The sequence below is a fragment of the Chanodichthys erythropterus genome, chromosome 3, assembly GCF_024489055.1.
Source record: "Chanodichthys erythropterus isolate Z2021 chromosome 3, ASM2448905v1, whole genome shotgun sequence".
NCBI lineage: Eukaryota > Metazoa > Chordata > Actinopteri > Cypriniformes > Xenocyprididae > Chanodichthys > Chanodichthys erythropterus.
Genome location: NC_090223.1, coordinates 22,059,784 through 22,082,091, shown reverse-complemented (window position 1 = coordinate 22,082,091; position 22,308 = coordinate 22,059,784). Strand labels below are relative to the sequence as shown.

Genomic DNA, 22,308 nt, shown 5'->3' with positions numbered 1-22,308 from the left:
TTATTTTTTGAGTTCATTTTATAACCTAAAGAGAACATTCCCAGAACGTTCCCTGTAGGTTATTTTTTTAGTTCATTTTATAACCTAAAGAGAACGTTCCCAGAACGTTCCCTGTAGGTTATTTTTTGAGTTCATTTTATAACCTAAAGAGAACGTTCCCAGAACGTTCCCTACAGGTTATTTTTAGTTATGAATGCAGCTGTGTGATTTGAGATTATAATGCATTGACAAAGTTCAAAAGTAACCATTCACAGCAGCCGAAAATGAATCAAATTTGATGTGCACACTTTCTACAGTCCTTTAAAATGTTTTAAAAACTAAGATGTAATTTGTAATAAAAAATATTCACCGAAACTGTGATCAGTTAATTCAACAAGCCAGATATTACATTACCATTATCTCACAGTAGAGGACGCTCATGCACAATATTTTTTGTGTTTTGCTGTAAACATTTTCGGACGAAAATTAACTGTATAATATCCATCTGTATAATATGGTGTAAGACAGTACATTAACCAGGTCTAGTGTTCAAACAGCTGCACTACATGAATAAGTGGTCAAACATTTCTGTACTCAGCTCACTAGGAAAAAAAAAGAAAAAAGAGGCAGTCAGGTAAGACAATGTAACTATTTGTGTTTTTTACCATTACACACACATTTTTGGGTTGTAATCTCTTGGGCAAGACTAAAGACGACAATACAATAGCAATTCATTTTTAAAATGTTTTATTAAAACAGGAACAAATGGAACAACAGAACAACGTCTTGTTACAGCATTAAAAAGATATAACTCGGGAAATAGTTTTAAAGCAGGACCAAAAAAAGGGGGAGGGGGGGCAAGAGTGTAAAGAATGGTTTCAGCTTCATGTACACAACAGTAAGCAACAAAATAATCAACATCACTCAAAATCAACATAAAGAACATCCCCATACACAATAAAACAGTGATAGGCAGCGATGTCAGGGATAGTGTGTCCATTTTAAATTGAGAGAGCCTTGGTGAGCAGCTGCAGCACTATTAACCCTTTGATGCACAACATGGGTCAAAAATGACCCGGCTGAGTTTTTATTTTCTATATCTTTGCAAGAAATTATTTTAATCATTCAGTATTCCAGGTATTCCTCAATTAACTTGTTTTTGATCATCACAAATCCTCATTTTAATTTTTTCTTTCTTACTTTTTTAATAAAAATCATTTTTGTATCACTACCCTTCTAATGCGCAACATGGGTCAAAAATGACCCGTATTCATTTCCTATGTAATTTCAATCATGGTTGAGTGTTTCTTTGCTGAATCTTTAAAAGAAATGTATTTTATCATTCATTTATTCCAGGTATTCCTTAAATATCTTGTTTTTGATTGTAAAAAATCATTATGTTCATTTTTTCTTTCTTACTTTATAAACAAACACAGTTTTTGTTTGTCTACATCAATTTTACACACATGGGTCAAAAATGACCCGTATTCATTTCCTATGTAATTTCAGTCATGACTGAGTGTTTCTTCGCTGAATCTTTGAAAGAAATTTATTTTATCATTTATTTATTTCAGGTATTACTTAAATATCTTGTTTTTGATTTTCTACAAATAATTATGTTTATTTTTCTTTCTTACTTTATAAACAAACACAGTATAAAAGATTCAGCGAAGAAACACTCAGTCATGACTGAAATTACATAGGAAATGAATACCGGTCATTTTTGACCCATGTGTGTAAAATTGATGTAGAAACTGTGTTTGTTTATAAAGTAAGAAAGAAAAATAAACATAATTATTTGTAGAAAATCAAAAACAAGATATTTAAGTAATACCTGAAATAAATAAATGATAAAATAAATTTCTTTCAAAGATTCAGCGAAGAAACACTCAGTCATGACTGAAATTAAATAGGAAATGAATACGGGTCATTTTTGACCCATGTGTGTAAAATTGATGTAGACAAACAAAAACTGTTTGTTTATAAAGTAAGAAAGAAAAAATGAACATAATGATTTTTGTCAATCAAAAACAAGATATTTAAGGAATACCTGGAATAAATTAATGATAAAATACATTTCTTTCAAAGATTCAGCAAAGAAACACTCAACCATGATTGAAATTACATAGGAAATGAATACGGGTCATTTTTGACCCATGTTGCGCATTAGAAGGGGTTTTCATAGCTTGTGCATCAAAGGGTTAAAGGGAGATAATAAATTAGAAGCATATTGGAAACATTGTAATGCTGATTTCACTTGGCTATTATTTAGATATTAAAAGATGGGGGTTAATGTTTTAAATTGTTACAACTCACAACTAGGTGTTGTTCCATGAAACAAAAGGTCATACATGACTGGAGCAACATTAGGGAAAGTAAATTACAATTTAAGGTGCTATAAACACTGTTGTCACATGTAGTAATGAGTAAATTATATATAGGTTTATTTTTTTTGCAGAGAGTTTCGCCAAGAATTTTTGTAGCATATGTCCATGAGCCTGCAACGCTGGAGACTGACACTTTGAGGGCTCTGGAAGCTTTATGTTAAAATGACACTACACAGTCAGGCAGGATTAACTAGAAGCCAGTCAGATGGTTTTGCACATTTCCATGGACACTACAAAAAGTTCATGTTTAACTTAACCCTTGTACTTGTGTTGTATTTCTTCTGCCTGTTTTGTGTCATTGACCATTCAACCATCTGTGTCTTTTCTGTAATCCTTCCAAACCAGCCAAATAAGGAAACAGATGAACACCTGTAAAATAATGATCGGAGATTAAATTAATAATGATAATCATCATCGACAGGTAAACAACAGGGGTTTGTTTTTCGTATGTGGATTAATCATCAGTATTTACAGTTGATGATTAGAGATGATCCAGGATTGTTAGATTCTTTGAAGTCATTAAGCTCAAACTTGCTCAGGAGCAGGCATATTTGACAGAAACATCTTTATAAGGTGAAAGTTTATCACAGCCACTGTTACTTTCTGAACCAGGGAAATAATTAAAAATATAAACTTACTTGTCATTACATACAGTTGTGCTCACAATTATTCATACCCTTGGTAAATATTACCAAAGAAGGCTGTGAAAATAAATCTGCAACCGTTTATTGGAGAATAAGAATTTTAAATGGTTAATAATACTAATAATATAATAATCTCATTATGAAATAAATGTTTTTTTCTCTAATACACACTGCTCACAATTAATCATACCCTTTTAATCTGTTTGTAACCTCTTTTTTTGTCAAGATAAGAGCTATGAAATGTACTGCTGGAATATTGTGGGCCTATTTTTCCGCCGGAGATCCTGGACATCTTGTTCAGATACATGGCATCATTGATTCTATCAAACAGCAAAAGATTAAAAAAAAAAAAAAAAAAAAAAAATCAACCTGACTGTCACTGTTAGAAGTCATATAATGGCTATCTTGGCAAAAGGAGGTTAAAAAAGTTTTGAATAAAAGGGTATGATTAATTGTGAGCAATGTGTATTATAGAAAATCATTTATTTCACAATGAGATTATTATTAGTATTATTAACCATTTAAAATTCTTATTCTCCAATGAACGGTTTGATTTTTATAAAGTTTTAAAATAAAAGATCAAAAGGATGAACAATGCAGATTTATTTTCACAGCCTTCTTTGATTATATTTACAAAGGGTATGAATAATTTTGAGCACAACTGTACATAATGTGTAGTCAATAGAGACAATTTTACTCATTGAGAGATTTATTTGTGAGTGAATAATTATCTTAATTTAATTGGAGCTTTACATTAAATACAGTTTGGATGAACCTTGCATTAATAATCTGAACGATGACAGCTATTATACTTTATGCAAAATGTAAACAATTAGGATAGTGGTTCCCAACCACATTCCTGGAGGCCCACCAGCACTGCACGTTGTCTCCTCAATCAAACACACCTGATTAAGGTTATCAGCTCATTAGTAGTGACTCCAAGATCTAAAATGGGTGTGTCAAAACAATCATTTACAAATTTTATTTATCTATTAAACATTTTATATTATTTTGCCAGCTTGGCTGTGTCCTATTTTAATTATATGATTTATTTATTTATTTTATTTTTTATTTGAATTAGGACAGTGCACATTGATCAACAAATCAGCAATGAGCATCAGTGTAAATATGCTGGAATTAGCACAATTTCATCCGTTGTCCTAAGGCAGGTATCATAAAACACAAAATACAGATTATTTACAAACATAACAACATACATGTAGACATATTACACAGAACAACAAAGACTAAGTACTGTAAACAGCAGTCACATAGAAGTTAAAAGGCCACTATGAACAGACATCCAATAAGAAAATTATTTACATATGGGTACATCGCTGGTTTGATTTCAGCCATTGTTTAAGGTTTTTTTTTAAAGGTTAAGTAATTGTCACAATTCCTAACTTGAGCTAGACACCACCATTTGGCTAAATAGTTCTGCGCCATTGTACATTAAGTAAGTCGCCAAAAACCCTTGAGGGGTTTTAAGATGCTCTCAGTTGTATGAGACCAGATTGTATAACATTAAGTTATGTGAGTAAATATCATTGCATGCATATAAGCCTTTGCTGACTCAACAGTAAGAAAAGGCCTTATACGTTGGAAATTTGACAAGTTAAATTTTATAATATTTGTGATTTTTTTTTTTACATGTTGCTTAAATGTCAGATGTGAATCAAAGACCACACCAAGATACTTAAATTGTTCTAACACATCTAGTCTATCTCCAATGACAAAGACAGATGGCTCTGGCCCCACTGCTGGCTGCCGTGAGAATACAATACTGTATCATCAGCGTATAATTGCATTTTTATATTTGAACAGACATTTGGTAAGTTATTAACATAGAGACTGAATAAAATCGGTCCCAGTATTGAGCCTTGTGGGACTCCAGCAGAACAAGTAAGATAAGATGACTGTGAATTTCCTATTTGTACAGCTTGTTTTCTGTCTGACAAATATGATTGCATCCAACAATGTGCTCTTTCAGAGAAATTAAAATAAGTCAATTTAGCAAGAAGCACATTATGATTAATGGTATCAAAGGCTCGTTTCAAGTCCAGAAAAACAGCCCCTACAAAGCCCGCTTTTTAAATTCTCAAGAAAATAACAAGTGGCTGTTTCTGTAGAGTGATGTTTGCGAAATCCAAAATGAATTGGATGGAAAGGGGTATCACTACTGTTTAGGTGTTCAATTAACTGTGAGGCAACCCATTTTTCAGCTATTTTGAAATTATTGGTAGAATGCTTATTGGACGAAAATTCTCTGGTTTTGACTTATCACCAGCCTTAAAGACTGGGATAACCCTAGCAGTCTTCCATGTTTAGGGCACTATTCCCTGTTTTATAGATAGATTTATCAGGTGTGCAATTGGGCTTGCAAGAGCCTCTTTATGGAGTTTTAAAAGATCATTAGTGAAACCAAAAGTATCTCTGGCTTTTGAACTTTTTAGAGATGAAATTATTTTTATAACGTCAGGAACAGATATATCCTGTATACTAAATATTGGTTTATTAGCATCTAGAGGCTTGTATGGGATGTTTGGGCATTTAAAATGCATTGTCAAATCCTCAACTGAGCTAATAAAGTATCTGTTAAAGCTATTGACGATAATGTCTAAATTATCAGTTAGCATACCTTTAACTTGAAGTTGCAGGTCTTTGAAATTTATATCTTTATTTCGTCCTAACAGATCATTTAAATTTTCCCATATTAATTTTCCATTTCCATTTGTCCCTTTAATTATCTCAATAAAGAAATTTGCTTTAGCTTTACGGATCTGATTTACATTTTTAAAGTGATGTAAAAATCTGATGGTCACTTGTAATAAATTATATGATGTTGTTATGGTGCTTCCTTTCTGGGCATGTGACTTACCCAGAGGTGAACAACCTCATTCTATGCACCAGTGACACATGATAAGACGTCATGGCCCATCCGCTGTGCCATTCACCTGTCACCCATCAATGTCTTCCCAGTAACACTGCCAATTGGTCCCACCAAACCAGCAAACCTGGATTTTACAGAAGAAGCCATAAAAGACATTCAGGAACTACTTGAAAATGGTTTGGATGGAAAAGACATAAAAAAACAGATGTGTTGTGTGTGACGCACCCGCAAGAGCCATGGTAAAAAAAGTCTACGGACCAATGCCACATACCGTGCTGAAATGACAAGACGTCAGGAGAATGAAGACATTCCAATGTCTCCATTTTTGAACCTCCCACTGGACATGGTAGAGCAATTTCCAATCGACTACATGCACCAAGCCTGCCTGGGTGTAATGAAAAAGCTCATCACAGAGTGGGTTAGAGGAGACAGAAAGGTGAGAATGTCTGCTGGGCAAATAAATGAAGTGACCCAATGGCTGCTGTCACTCCAAGGGAAGGAGGACATTCCAAGCTGTTTTGCCCAAAAACCAAGGAACCTGTATACAGTGGTGCTGAAGGGAATTCTGGCGGACCAGTTGTACGAACATTTCATGGCGTTCAGTGTTGCCTTGGGTCTTCTGCTCTGCCCTACTCTGGCAGTGGACCACAACAGCTACTGTAAAGAGCTGATGACATACTTTGTTGGAGAAACAAAATAAATCACTTCATGGTGTACAATATACATTCAATGGTGCATCTTCCGGGACCGATTTTGGGAAACTGAAACGTCTCGTAAGGTCAGGAAAGCAGCCACTTACTCAAGTGGTCAAACGGCTGGGGGAAATGTCAAATTCCCCACTGTCTGTGGAGGCTTCCAAGTCCAAAATCAAAAGAACTCTATGGAGAAAAACAAAGTCATAATTTAGCATATGATATGCATTTTTCAGGCCACTGAAAAGGTGTCAATTTAACAATTTATTCATGAAATTATACTGAGATCCCAATATCTCTAGAATTAAACAGTATAGGGCCTTCAAAATGACAATAACAAAAGAAAGTTTAAGAACCAGAATCTAAAAGGATATTAAGATATATTAAATATTTCTTTAGTTACAGGTATGGGGTATTAAAATAGCAACAAATATTGCTAAAAACAACAGATTTTCCAAATAGACCTACCAAGCCTAATGGTTAGGGAGTCAAACTTGTAACCTGAAGGTCACAGGTTCGAGTCTCAATACAGGCAGGAAATTACTGAGGTGCCCTTGAGCAAGGCACCTAAACCCCAATTGCACCAGGCACCAAAAGTGAATGGTTGCCCACTGCTCTGTGTGTGTGTGTGTCTTCACTACTCACTACACCTAATGTGTGTGCACTAACTTCAATGGGTTAATAGCAGAGGACAAATTCTGGGTTACCATACTTGGCCTTCACATGGCACTTTCACCTTTTTTTCAATAAACAAAATTAATAAAATGATATAAAATCAATACTTGGTCTTCACTTTCACTAATGTCATTTTTACCCCCTGTAATTTGGGTTAATTTCAGGTGACATATTAATTTTCACCCCCTCTACAAAATATGTGATTAACGTTACTCAATAGCCATTATTTGTCATGGTATTCTTTGTAATAAACACCTAATAACATATAACTTCTCTGACACATTTGATTAAGTTTCAATAGTAAAGATAGATTTTAACAGTGATCCATTTTCAAAGTAATTTTATTTAGCGCGTGCATACCATAGACTGCATACACTGTGGTGCACGTCGGGGGGAAAACACACATATATCCCACAAATGACTACTACGATAAAATACAATACAATTTCAACATAACACATATACTACTTACCTCCAACCACTTGCACGTCAAAAACATCAAATGGTCCTACGCAACGTAGTTCTCTCGTGCATACATGCTTCTTCTCTTCCAGCATCTTTGACTAGCGATATCGCCACCTATGGGTTGTTTAATATTATATACATTATATACTATATTATACATATTTCCACATCCAGGTATCACCAAAACAATTGTTAATTAATTAATAATATAATATAATATAATACAATAAATCTAAGTTTATATATAATATACAAGGAATCAAAATGTACATTTTATATATATATATATATATATATATATATATATATATATATATATATATATATATATATATATATATATATATATATATTGTCTTCATTTAAATTCTTACTCGCGTGCCAAGCCCGCGAAACCTGCCGGCGGGCATATATAAGCTGGGGTCTTGTGTCCACCGCGCGCAGAGCACGGTACCTTGTGAGAGGAAATCCCATCCTACGAGTTTTTCTCAGGTAAAGTACTTTTTTATTTAACCGATTTAGGTAAATTACTTTGTAATGTATAAATGACTTTAATGTAAATGTATGAACCCACTATAAATTTAAATAACATTTAAAACTTGAAGAAAGAAAGCAAATAATAAAATCTAATTATAGCCTATACTCAGGGTATACCAAATAACGGCCACTTTTACATAACGAACCTTTTAAATTGTCATAAAACTGATTAACTGTCATTTCCAGTAAATGTACATATATTGTTCACATAAACAATGGATTTCTGTCTTTTTATCCATTTATCAGCACCGTCAAATACCTGGTATAGCGTTAAATACCGTTAAATGCCGTTAGTCTGTGTGACGTCACTTGGGATAATAGAGCATATCCGCTCGGATTGAGAGAAGCTCTTTCATTTCAGAGTTATGTCTTTCCTGTTAACCTTGCGTAAAAAGAAATAAATTCTACAATTATAATATGTTCACTTTGTAATTATAATATAGGCCTATTCACTTTGTATGGAAAGTAGCGCCTTCAGGGCTGCGAGCGCGCACACGCGTCACTTCTAGAGCGAGACAAAAGCCGCTGTAAGATGAAAACTGTATAATGAAATTAAATATTGAAATTTTTTAATTTAATTAAAAAAAAATATTATTATTGTTATTATTATTATTATTATTGATACTACTACTATTAATATTTCATATTTAAATATATTTAATTAATTAATGTTTAAAATTATTATATTTTAAATGATTATATTATACAATTATTATATTTTATTTGAATTATTATTGTTAACAGTATTAATAATAATAATTATTATTAGTAGTAGTAGTAGTATAAACAATAATACTATTATTGTATTAATAAATTATTTAATGTTATTATTTTTATAATTCTTCCTATTAATAGGCCTATTATTACCACTATTATTGATATTATTTAATATTTAAATATTTAATCATTAAAGGCAGGGTAGGCAAAAAATTTTGTTCCAAATTTGTTTAAACTTTCTATATATATCCATGCATAATTAAAATGTAAGAACTCTGATAAAAAGAGTATAAAAATCGAGTGACTCTAGACCGTTTAATCTGTATTTAACACAGCTCATTATTTCCATCCGGGACGAAACGTAGGATTGGCTTAGGCGACTGTCACTCTCTCGCAACCATGGCAACCACCCTTTTGACACACATGACCTGCCCACTTGCGCGCGCACGTTTGATTTGGGGAATTCAAGAGGCACGCGATCCTAGGAATACCAAAACAATGGCAGAGAAACAGCAAGCAAAATTCACAGTACCGGCCTATGCAGTTAGTGAAGGCAAACCAGGCAAAAAAAGGAAGACAGTAACAGTACAAGAAAAGGCAATGAACAAAAAGCCTTTGGATAAACAAAGAAATAAAACGAGTTAATATCGGCGTGGCTTTCCAGCGATGGCGAGAACTGAGAGCAGGATTGTGCACAGTTTGCACGCATGCATCAATCGGCATTTATCATATATGCATCATATAACAGTGGCAGGTCCCGAGGCAGGCGCGCATAACCGCGGCAGCTCCCCTGCCACGCAAAGATTTTACTCCCTCTCAACTGAGGGAACTCAAGGGGCTGAAAAGTGACTCCTTGATGGCTTTATTTCTGCTGGACAGGTAAATCTTTCTTTTTGTATTTTGATCATACATATTTTTTTGTTTATTTGTTCATGAAGCATGTGTCATTAGCACACGTAGCTGCGTAATATAGCTAACATAACATTACTTAGCGAGCCGTAGTAGAGACGATAAATAATCTATAGGCCTAGCTCAAGATGATAGCTATAGTGTTGAATTGTGCATAATTTTGCTTTAGATAACTAAATACATGTTTAACAGATAGTAGGCCTAACGTTACTCCGCATCTAGGAACTTTTCTTAGAACTATATTTACCCTCTGTCTAACTCTTTTACCATGTTCACCTGTAAGTTTACCTGCACGTTTTTTTCGCCTTTGTTTTGTTTTTATATTCTCTACCTATGTTTACTGATGTCTTTATCTTGTATCTGTGTGTGTCGTACACACTTTGTTGTATGTGTGTGTTATTATTTTGTCTGCAATGCAGTTGTGAGTTGATATTTGAGTGTATGTTACTCTGTTTATCTGTAGAACAACGTATATGTTATGAATCTTAGACGAAATTCATCTTCATCACAGTGTAAATGATGGTAATGGAAAAACGTGTATCATGCAACCTGTTTTTAGCTTTGCCTTATAGATAACTAGCTCGTTAGCGAATCAAAAAATATATATTTTAAACTTTACCAATATCAATATGCTAGCTTGATAGTGAGTACTAAAATACATCTTGTTTGTTTATCTTCATAATTATAAAGTTATTTTTATTACATGTGATTCTGACAAGATGTCACTACATGCACTGTGCTCCTTCCTCTCCGCTCGTCTCAGGTAAATAATGCGTCTTCCAGCTCAGTGGTCGGAGTCGCGCGTTCATGCGTTTTGGGGGCGTGGCTTTGGAAGGAGCCCAGAAGGGAGGGGGTGGAGTGAATGGAAATAATGAGCTGTCTTTAAAACAGTCGTGAGAGGTCTACAGACACTCGATTTTTATACTTTCTTTTTCAGAGTACTTACATTTTAATTATGTATTGATATATAAATAAAGTTTAAACAAATTTTGAAAAAAAGTTTTTTTATACATTTTTTACCTACCCTGCCTTTAATTCACTTTTGTAATTTATACTAATAATTATTCTCTTCTCTCTTTTTTAGTGTCGATTGTCGTCTGATTATTGTAAGTGATAATTCTACACATCCTGATAAGTCAGAAATCGCTGATGCAACTGAAAGCATTTTAATTTGTATACTCATGTTCTCGCCTCTTTCATTGTGTGTTAACAGCAGTTAAATACACCCAAAGGCTCTTTTAAGAGCCCAGCACAGAACGTTTTTGGCTTTGTAAGTATGTTTGATTTTTTTTTTTTTAAGACGCATCCTGCATCTCTGATTTGTCATGCTCCTCATAACCTTAGTCATAAAACACTGATGAAACTGAATGCATTTTAATTTATATCATATTCAGACATGTTTCTATCCCCTTGTGTTTCTTACTTGTTATTTGGTTACTAGTATTAGTAATACCAATAATAATAATAACAGTTATTATGTTTTGTTATTATTTTAGTTTTAATAGTAATAATACAAATAATACAAATAATAATAATAATAATTAGCATATTACTATTGTTATTGTTATTATTATGATTATATTCAAGAATGACCATGTATTTTACTGACTTTATATGGTTTCTTACTTGTTATTGTAAAGTTTTATCAGATGCACTGCTGCCTGCAGTCTTCTCATCTTCATGCACTTTCAGAAGCTATTAATAGTTCAAGAGCCTTAAGTAACTTTTGTAATTTATACTATAAATAATTATTCTCTTCTCTCTCTTTTTCAGTGTCAATTGTCGTCTGATTATTGTAAGTTATAATTCTACACATCCTGAGAAGTCAGAAATCGCTGATGCAACTGAAAGCATTTTAATTTGTATACTCATGTTCTCTCCTCTTTCATTGTGTGTTAACAGCAGTTAAATACACCCAAAGGCTCTTTTAAGAGCCCAGCACAGAACGTTTTTGGCTTTGTAAGTATATGTATGACTAACAATCAGACATATTTGGGTTTCTTTAAATAACTGAAGATTTTTTTTTTCTTCTTTAAAATGCATCCTGCATCTATGATTTGTCATGTTCATCATAACCTTAGTCAAAAACCACTGATGAAACTGAATGCATTTTAAATCATATTCAGACATTTCTACTTTCTCTCCCCTTTCCTTGTGTCAACAGCAGCTACACAAGTCATCTTAGACTTTCAGGTAACTTCATATGTTTTAATGTTGTTTTACCTATCTAGACATGGCTGTTCAATAAAATATTTTGTTGTTTTACCCCCAACTCAAATCCATTTTTTTTTTTTTTGTTTGTTTTTTGAAATCTCAACTGAAAAGTTTACCCCTTGCAGAATCAGCAAAAAATGTTAATCATTTTAACAAAAAAGGATCATGAAAATTGCATGTTATCTGTTCTGAATAAAGTATTTCACATAATGGTTGTTTACATAAAGTGCACAAGAGAAAAAAAAGAGCAGAATTTATAAAAATGACCCCATTTAAAAGTTTACATAGCCTACCGTTGATTCTTAAAACTGTGTGTGGTTACCTGAATGATCCACGACTGTTTTTATGTTTTGTGATGGTTGTTCATGAGTCCCTTGTTTGTCCTGAACAGTAAAACTGACCAGCGTTCTTCAGAAAAATTCTCCAGATCCTGCACATCATCTTCTTGTTCAAACGTTTTCACCCCTGGCCCTCAGTTGTCCTCAGTGTGAAAAGATGGATCTCAAAATCATTCAGTCACTGCTGGAGAGGGTTCAAATATGCAAAAGGTGCTGGTAAACTGAAGAATTTGCAGGACCTGAAGGATTTTTTCTGAAGAACGGTGGTCAGTTTAACTGTTCAGGACAAACTAGAGACTCATGAACAACCATCACAAGGTAACCACACACAATATTAAGAATCAAGGGTATGCACATTTTTGAACGGGTTAATTTTATATATTCAGCTATTTTTTGACTTAGAACTGTATATTCAGGACAGTACTATATCCAAATTACCCAAATAAGATGGGCTGAATTCTTCTTGTTCTATTTAATGGCAGGTCACAACTTAACTGTTATTATGGACACTTTCTGTTAGCAAGAACACTAATCTCTTCTACCCCCTCCCCTTTCCCCCAGTCTCTTGACCCATCAGTGCCAAAGCTTCAGCAAGCACTGTGTGCTCAGCTGCTCTGGTCTCCACAGTTCAGGGAAAGGTAAGAAGTATATAGAAATATTTGTGTTGCCCCAATACAGTTTTCTAAAATTTCTAAAAAAAATTAATTTTTCAGTGATTTCAAGGCAAAAATTTTGTAATCGTTTAATGATTTTCAAACATGACAATGAGTTCAAGGTGCATATTTTTATTACACACACAAAAATGTTTATCTTTAACTTAATCATGACTCTTTTAAACTTCTCTTAACAAATGTACATGTGCCACTCAAACAGCAAACGAGGAGCAAACAATCATCTAAATCAGACTTTGCTGTGATAGTGCAACATTAAAGACAGTATCAGAGGTGCATATGCAGGACACATCACTTCAAGAAAACAACAACAACAAAAACAGAAAATATGATTGTGCTATATACCAAATATTATGCTGAAAATTGCTTTATTTACTATTTATGTTTAAATATGGTCTGAAAAATCTACAGAGAGGTTTAAAAAAGTATGGAAAGAATTTTGAAAGGGAAAGTTTTACAGGCATTTCCTCAATTGGGATCAAACAATTTCACTGTAAAATGCAAATCTCTTGCAGTTAACCATTATGCATGCGATAATATAAACATCACTGTGTTACTGATTTCACAGTTATTGCTTTTAAATAAAGCAACATGCAGCATAACATCAATATTTTCTGGCCCATGTTGAGACTTAAAGTTAGATGTTAAAGACATCTTTAATGTCTTCCTTTATCAATGCAGAAAAGTTTTCTGAAAACACCTACAATACTGAAAGAGAACTAAAATGAGAAAATTCAAGGGTCGATAGCCCAACTAAACCAAACACACAAATGAAACATTTTCAACCAAACATCAACATCTAAACTTCTGTTAATCTCAATAAGAAGATTGAAGATTGCCAGTGAGTGTGATGTTTAAGTGTTCACATTCTTTTGGCCATGTAGTGTAGGTACAGTGAAATACTGCAAAATATGCCATTACCACATTTTTATCAAGTGTAATATTTTTAATTTAGAATGGATTCAAAATCCAAGAGGCAGCGCTACACAAGGCAGTGGAAATATGCACGAAGATCATTGGCTGAAAGGTTTATAGGAGAGGAATCGTCAGAAACATCTGATCATCCGATAACACCTCATTCAATAACACCTCTTCCAATAGCACCTCAACACATCAATTCCATTGATGAAAACTTGTCAAGTGTTATTGAAAGTGTGCAAATTGGGGTCAGTGGGGAAAGCTGCAGTTCTGGACCTGGCAGTGTGGATGATGGGCTCAGTGAAGGAAATTTCATCTCAGGAACTGAGAGTGAAAAAGAAATAGCCTCAACTTCCCTCACAACATTTTTACAAGAATGGGCAACAAAACACTTAATCACACATAATGCCTTAGATGATCTCCTGAGGGGACTTAAAACAAATGGACACCCAGAGCTTCCATCAACAGCAAGGACATTGCTGAAAACTCCAAGACTCATTAAATTTAAAATTAAATTTATAATGTTATAATACGCAAATACGCAATAATAAGTTGTTGAATAACTGTAATGCAATATCTTTATCTTTACATTTATTTATATATATATATATAATGTGTGTGTGTGTGTGTGTGTGTGTGTGTGTTTAATTTAATCTCAACAGATGGACACAAAAAAATATGCAGTGGTGGAATTTACAGAGGACAGTGCAGTGGAACTAGTCCCAACCTCGTGGTTGGAAGAGACCAAAGAGGTATGTTTTTGGTTTCAATAAGCTTTCGCAATCATTTACAGTATAAATGTCTGTTCAAGAATGGTAAAGCAACCCCTTTTTTTCTTTCAGGGAACGTTCTGTTACTGGACATTTGGAAACATAAGGCAGCTTGTAAAAAACTGCACAATGCCAGACAAAGGAAAGTGGAGGCGGTGTCTAATAAAAAAAATCTGGCTAAGAACAGGTAATTTAATAGTTTTTGCATTATTTAAATTAATCTACAGTATCTTCAGTACAGTGAGGATTGTTAAAATCATATCTAATTATCAAGAAAATTGCTTTAAAAAAAAGAAAAAAACTATACTTTACACCAACAACATATTTTCCAGACTCATACACCAAAGGTGTCCAGAAATGCCGGCATGTTGTGGAGACCTCAAATATTGAAACAGAGGAAAGCTCCACAACGAAAAAAAAGAGGGCACACAAAAAGCCAACAAGATATCTGTCTGAAACAGATTCCTCCTCAGATGGTAAGTATTCAATAATGTTTTTGAGGATGAATTTTGTCCATGTTCTAAGCAGGGTCTAATCGTAATGTAAGATTATTAAAAAAAAATTCAGCAAAAAAAAAAAAAAGATAAACTTTGACAAAAAGTAATTTTTATTCTTATAATTGTGATTTCATAATATTTAGATATGAATCCAACTGAAAAAAAACTTGTGAAAAGATATATTTCAGTTAGTCAAATAGCACAAATCAAAAGGTGGAGCTCTGCAGCCATTTACTGGTGAAAGATTTTTTTTTACTTTTAAAACTGCATTTTCCAAAAGATGGGCAAAAATCTTACACTAAACCATGTCAAATTATCCATGTTATCCACTTGAATGAAAGTTAGAAATGTGGGTCTTTTATAAAGTGATTTAAAGAGAGACCCTGAATGTACCCCAAACAAAGATCGCACAAGGGTTAAGAAAAAATATATATATTTATCTCAAACATTATGGAGTGCACGATGTGTCATAATTGTTTTATTAATTTCAGTTCTATTTGTGAACTCTGTTTTTAATTTTAGATGATAGCAGAGTTTTCCCAACTGAGAATAAAACCCTTTCAAAACCTCTTCCACCCAAATGTAAGTTGTTAAACATGTAACATGATTAACACATAACTTTTAACCAACCTATTAGATGCCTTTTCCTTTTTATTTTATATTCACAGATAAGCCATTCTCCAATTTTCAGCCTCTGGACAATGGTTTGTAGAATATACAAATATATTTTTAAGTATAAAGACATAATTAAAAAAAATATTTCTCTCTCTGCCTTCTCACTGGCAACAGATACATTTTGACTTGTCTCTCTTTTTTATGTATACTTATCCCTTCAACTTATGAATGCTAAGTCTGTTTGGATTTTATTTTTGCAGCAGAAGCATCACCGCCAGCATCCCGGCTATCGTGTATGGCACAACCCCTTCAAGGTATTTTACAAAATTTCATTATATTATTATATTATTGTATTAACCATTCTAGATAGAGTGATTTACTTCTAAACTTTGAAAAGTAAATTCTAATGTAATGCCACAGCTGCCTCACAGCTCCTCTTAGAAGAGCCCCAGTGTTCTTCAGAAGCAGCAACAAAGAGTAAGTCACGTTTTTGATTTTTCACACTATACTGTATTTTCAAGTACCAATCTGCAATATTGCTTCACAGACTATCGCACAAAAGTCTTGCAAAAACTGCAAGACATTGCAGAAACCCAGCAAGACATCTTAGCGATGCAAAGAAGCATACTGGCTGCTGTTGCTGGGACGGTGACAGTGACTGAGGAAGGGGGGGACATCCTGGAAAATGGACCATGCCAGACTGTGGATGAGCTGAATACGCTAAACACAGAACTGGGAAATAAGGACAAAAGGACCAAGCTGGTAATACATAAGTCACTTAAATGTACAACTATCTTTCGTAAGGTTGGTTAGGACCACTCTTAGCTGTACCTTATCACTGTTGACAGTCAATACAAATATAATTCTGAAGCTGTAATACACCCAGTGTTAGATTAGAATTATGGCAAAAAATAAACTGCAAATATTCACTGCTAAATTCATATATATAACGGCTCCTGATTTTTTTCTCTGTGATTAGAAAAAACACGCTTCAACTGATGCCTTTGTTTGCTTCAATTATAATGTCTGCTTCTTAAGAATTATTCCCATGGTGCGGAATGTACCAAGTATTGCCTTCTTTTGGTGTGGCATCTGCATCTTTGGCATCACCAACTTTAAAGACACTGTTCATAAATCTCAAATAGTCCTCTCTGTACTTAGGACTTTTCTCCAGTTTTCTTTTCAAATGCTTCAAATGAACTGTAGCATGCTGCTTATTGTTTAGTAATTGAGGAAGCTCTCTGAAAGGTAAGGGCATTTCCACATGTCCTTCTTTGTTGTGTTGAACCCTTTCATCCAACTGTTGAAGAAATTGAAGCAATTTTTGGTTTTCTTCACAATCGTCCAAAACTTCTAGACCTACTACATGAGGCATTGAATTTTTGCAGGAGATGAGGAAATCACTAAACTCCCTTAACTTCTGTGATTCCTTAGGTCTGATTTTTGGCCAATTACTCAGCTTTGCCCTGAATGCTCTTTCAACTACAAAAGGGTGTCCATAGCGTTTGATCAGGGCATCCCAAGCTTGAGTGTATGAATCCTCATCACTCCTATAAAAGGTTCCCTCTAGTACACTAAGTGCATCTCCACTTATGTACCTTTTAAGATAGAACAGCCTCTGCGCTGGGGTTGTGTAGTTCGTTTCAATCAAAGCTTTAAAGCAAGTGCGCCATTCAGTGAACTTGAGTGGATCACCTGTAAACGTGAATGGCTCTGGAGCTGGAAGTTTGGTCATCATCAGGGATTCTTTTAATGCCTTCACTAACAAGACCTCATCTACTTTCGTCCCCAGCTCCTTTTCAGACCAAGGTTGAGCTAAAGTTTCTTGGGAAACCTTGATGCATGAAGGGTTATTGTGTTGCAGAGGGTGCTGACATGGAGGCAATGTGCTTCTCTCTTTAGTATCTCCTATTTCAGCGTTCAATCTTGATTCCACTTCTGCATACACAAAGTATTCAGCTTCCATGACTTCAAGATCCCTTTGCTCCTCCAGCATTTTTAACCTCTCTTGTTGGGCTAGCACCTCTTTTCTTTAAGCTGAGATTTCTTTTTCTCTCTTCAGTTCAGCACGTTTCGCAGCTAAGCGTGCCGCTGCTTCCGCTCTTTTTACTGACATATGGCTTCCCTGCTGACTATCTCGTTCAGCTCTCGAAACAGTTGATCCATAAACTGACCTGGCGTCATCTCTTTGAAGTAGCTGGAGGAGTGTTTCTTTTACAGCCTCCGCATCAAACACTTTAGTACCAACTTGTGCGCAGCCTCTTTTCAGTGCAGTTATTTCACTAGTAACCGAAGCGCAGCTATCCATTCTCCTTCTTATATCTTGAGATGGGACGTTCAATGCACGAATGCTCTCATATAACTCTGCTTCACGTTTTTCTGCAGTTACCATCATGTTGTCTAACTCGGTTTTAGAGCACTCTTCTTTCAGTTTAGATCTGATAAACTGAGCTTCAGCTTTAAAGTTTAAGTATGTGAACATAAACTTCCGTTCTCTTTTAACTAACTCGTCACGTCTCAACTCAAGCATTTTTTCTGTTGGACGCCTTTCTCTTTCTGATCACCTAACTTCTTGCTCAACTCATGATGATGATTCCTGGAGTCTCTTTTAACTTCCAGATCTGCATTAACTTCAGCTAAGCATTCTTCACATTTTTGTCTGTCTGAGACATCAATTTCAGTTTCTAATTTCTCCTCTAATTGTGCCTTTTCATCTTCAAGAGCTTTAATCACTTGGTCTAATCACTTGATTCTAATCACTTGGTCACTTGGTCTTTAAACCACACTATTATTCAGCTTTAAACACTAATAGCAAGCTGTAATACCACAAGAAAATGCTCAATGACAATTATTAAACAAGTTACACACTTCTATAAACTAAGCAAATATTTGTTTCAACCATTTGCATACAATTTCAACTATTAAAAAAAAGGCAGCATAAACCAAGAAATTAAATTTCAAGCTGAAAAGATATAGTCTGACCTGTGAACCCAAAGGTAGCAACTCTTATTGACAACCGAATTGTCATAAAACTTTGCAACGTTGTCGCCTTGTGGCTATCTCGTCACTGCAGCAATAACTTCTTGCGTTGCTCTTCTGCACGGCAAGGAATGCAGTCACGATAAACAATGGAGTTTCAATGCGACGAAATCGCGTTGCTCCCTGAATCTTCTCCATCACCAATGGCTGCAGTTTTCCAGCGGGGTCGATTGGATGCTCTTCACGTCGAAGTCTGACAACGATCTTTCTTTTTCCACGATGAAATCTGGCACTCTTCCAGGGAATGTGAATACACGTTTTTTCACTATAACGACTCCTGAATTTTTTTCTCCGTGACTAAAAAAAACACGGTTCAACTGATGCCTATGATTGCTTCAATTTTAATGTCTTCTTCTTAGGAGTAGAGACAGTCGACATCACCCATCAAATGAACACCGTGAAAAAACTGAAAATAAATACAAATTACAATCAAATTTGTGAAGTGAATTTTGCCATGACGTCGTTCAATTAAGCCCATAGCTTATTAAACATAATACACACAATAGCTACCTTAAATTATGAACAAAATATAAGCAAACATACCGTGTGCCTTTCAATAAGGATCCAGGAGACATTATGAGACATCTTCTTATCAAATTCTCAATCTTTGTGTCAGATCAGATCACCTCTCAATTCGTGTCATCACCTCATGTTTTCCGTTGCTCACGCAGCAAAAAAAGTCACATATCAAACGCTAGTCATGTACTCCACTAGATGTCACTATTGCTAGCTATCATGCAAATAAAATATACAATACCCAAACAAGTATTCAATTATTTATAACAACATTTATAACAAAAATAAACTTTCAAGTGACCAAAATATTCAGCGAGAAAATGCTCTTTATCTGCGACATCTACAGTGCTTTAGCGCTGATCCAGAGCCAGACGCGCGCTCCGCGCTTGACATGTATCACAACTATTCGGTGTTTTTAAGTTATAGTTAAATGGTTGGTGAATATTTTGAATTAAACATGAAAAAAACGATATAAACGCGATACCTACATGTCTGTCAGCTGCATGACGCGTCTCAAAGGAATTAAAACTGTTCAAAAATAACGGCCTTAAACTCAGGCTGATGGGGGCTCCGCGCCTCCAGAATATAGATAAATTACATTATAGATTTAGTTTGCAATTTGGATTACATTTATAACATCCCATGAGTCCCGATAAATGCAATTTCTACTTCTGAAGTGCTTCTTTTTATAAAGAACACGTATTTCTCACATAATGCAGTGAAGCAGCCCCTGTATAGAGTTAATTATCGATTCTCGAGCCATCGATATCAACCAATTCAGCACCAGCGCCGTGGACAGCACCTAACGTCGCAATTAAGAAGATATACCTTAAGCAACCTCCTAAGGAACAGTTCGGGGAACACGCCTGGAAACGGTAGCCTATATTCAGTTAAGGTCTACCTTTAGAGTCTTCGTAGCGCGCTAAGAAACAACGTTATCGGGAAATCCAGCCCTGATCTCCAGCTTAACTAGCATAGTAGCCTACGGATGCAAACGTTGGTTAATGATGTCACGCAGGTGGTGAAATAACTTATTTAAATTAATCTGTTTGAGATACAGATTTTTGCTGTATTTTTGCAGATTTTTGCTGCAAATAACGGACATGGCATCTGATGACTAATTCCTCAGTTATCTTATTGATTTTACATTTTTGCTCTTAGTAAACCTGTGCATGTCTGCCTTGTTGTGACGGAAACAAGTTGCGCGAAAGCCTTAAAATGAAATGTATTGATTTGTTTAGTTACAAACCCTAAACAGAAGTTATTTGTTAAGTTTAAAAGCAATTAATTAAAAACTATAATTACGATAAAGACATTTCAAAATAAAATATATTTGAACAGGTGTTGTTGCAAAGTACAGTAAATCTTAACAATGGAGATGAACGCGCTTCTGTCTCTCTTTCCCTTCCTCATTAAAAAACTTTCAACACATCGGCCATGGATTCAACAGTTTCCATTCATTCAAACAAACAAAACACTCTTTCAGCTGCTATCATAATGGCGAAATTCTAAATAACAGTGTTGTTTAATTATGATTTTTTTTTTGTTTTCTAACAGATGAACTACCTTCGATCGCTTGGAGGAACAAATTCAGGGGCAGCCGTGCGCAAAATGTTGCGCAAGGTTGCATCAAACAACGTCTTGAGTGCCTACAGTTTAAAAGGGAAAAAAGGGAAACTAGCCTTCAAAGACTTAATTATCTGTGATATAATTATAGGCAAGTTTTTTTTCCACAACTACTATCAATCATTGTTTTGTATTTTGCACTTTGAAATAAAATAAATATTGTTATGGTACCATATCTCAAATCTAACACCAATTTTCGCATAAATCAACCTTCTATGTTATTCTTTCTTCTAGGAGCAACGCAAAAGCTTTTTAGGTCTTTAAAGGCAGCTGACGTGGAAGACCTTATTTCAATGGTGCTAAAATTTGCCCCACACAGGCATTTAAAATGGTAAGCAATAATGCTAATTTTGTTTTGAGATTATCAATTATCAATGCTATGTCAGTAAGAGTTGGTGGTAGCCTACACCATTGTTTTGTCATTAATAGGCTCTTTTTTATTACTCAGTATGACTCTGACATTCAGTTTATATCATGGCATGACTCATCAATTCTATCGATTTATGACCTAAAAACTAGGCTATTTCTAAATATTCGCATATATAATAAATCTTAAACAAGTAATGAAAAATTAGAGACTCGTTTTTCTCAAATGGATCCACACAGTTATTAATAATTAACCCAAACACTGTATCGCGACTTCTGGAACAGTCTTCCTTGCTTTGTCATGTGTATATTTCTCATGCGCCATCACATCCAGCACATCTATGGCCACTAGCCTATTGCGCTTTTGCGCTACATTTGTAACAATTATAGTTAACTAACAAAAACTAAAACTATTAAAAACATTTATGCTAATCGAAATAAACCTGAAATATAATAAAATATAAATAATAGTTGAAAAACCTAAACTAAACGAAAATGAGAAATGTTGCCTTGTCAATATCCTTTCGTTTTTTCCCCCTGACTTTCAACCGACGCGATCATTATCCTTTCACCTTTCATTAACCGGCAAGATTATGCTAAATTATAATTAAACAAAATTAGAATGAAGACAAAAAATCAAGGGGTTTAGTTTTAGCCTACAATACAGGCACAAATAGCAGAATAAACAACAGAACACGAGGATTCATATTCATCATCATCATCACGCACCGGCAGCGCTTCTCGGAGAAAAAAAATAGGGTAAAATCATATAAAAGGAATAAACAGCCTATGCCTATACGCGAAATATATTTCACTTAAACGATTAACAGATTAAAAAAAAAA

General features: G+C 34.5%; 2 protein-coding genes and 1 long non-coding RNA gene across 4 annotated transcripts in view; 2 read left to right on the top strand and 1 right to left on the bottom strand.

Moving 5' to 3' along the window:
- Positions 1–12,080, top strand: part of LOC137004159 (nucleotide-binding oligomerization domain-containing protein 1-like) — a 57,117-nt gene extending 45,037 nt beyond the window's left edge. Inside the window, exons 6-8 of the mRNA XM_067364363.1 lie at positions 10,980–11,001; positions 11,109–11,165; positions 12,060–12,080. Coding sequence (XP_067220464.1) covers positions 10,980–11,001; positions 11,109–11,165; positions 12,060–12,080 — 100 coding nt within the window. The remainder of the gene's footprint in view (positions 1–10,979; positions 11,002–11,108; positions 11,166–12,059) is intronic.
- On the bottom strand, positions 1,899–7,982 carry LOC137009505 (uncharacterized). Of its 2 annotated transcripts, XR_010892909.1 has the most exons (4): positions 7,740–7,982; positions 6,172–6,778; positions 5,889–6,024; positions 1,899–2,735 (listed from the first exon to the last, which is right to left on the bottom strand). It is a non-coding gene; the product is annotated as an uncharacterized lncRNA (long non-coding RNA). The 2 variants fall into 2 exon arrangements; XR_010892908.1 differs by having other exon boundaries at positions 6,172–7,982.
- On the top strand, positions 11,517–22,098 carry LOC137017277 (uncharacterized). Its single transcript, XM_067381351.1, has 14 exons — positions 11,517–11,690; positions 11,798–11,854; positions 12,060–12,088; positions 13,009–13,085; positions 14,699–14,788; positions 14,879–14,993; positions 15,139–15,282; positions 15,826–15,885; positions 15,972–16,007; positions 16,179–16,232; positions 16,339–16,395; positions 16,466–16,680; positions 21,031–21,190; positions 21,334–22,098. The coding sequence occupies exons 5-14, from the start codon at positions 14,699–14,701 to the stop codon at positions 21,432–21,434; spliced, it is 1,032 nt and encodes a 343-aa protein (XP_067237452.1). The 5' UTR covers positions 11,517–11,690; positions 11,798–11,854; positions 12,060–12,088; positions 13,009–13,085; the 3' UTR covers positions 21,435–22,098.
- Positions 22,099–22,308: the final 210 nt, after the last annotated feature.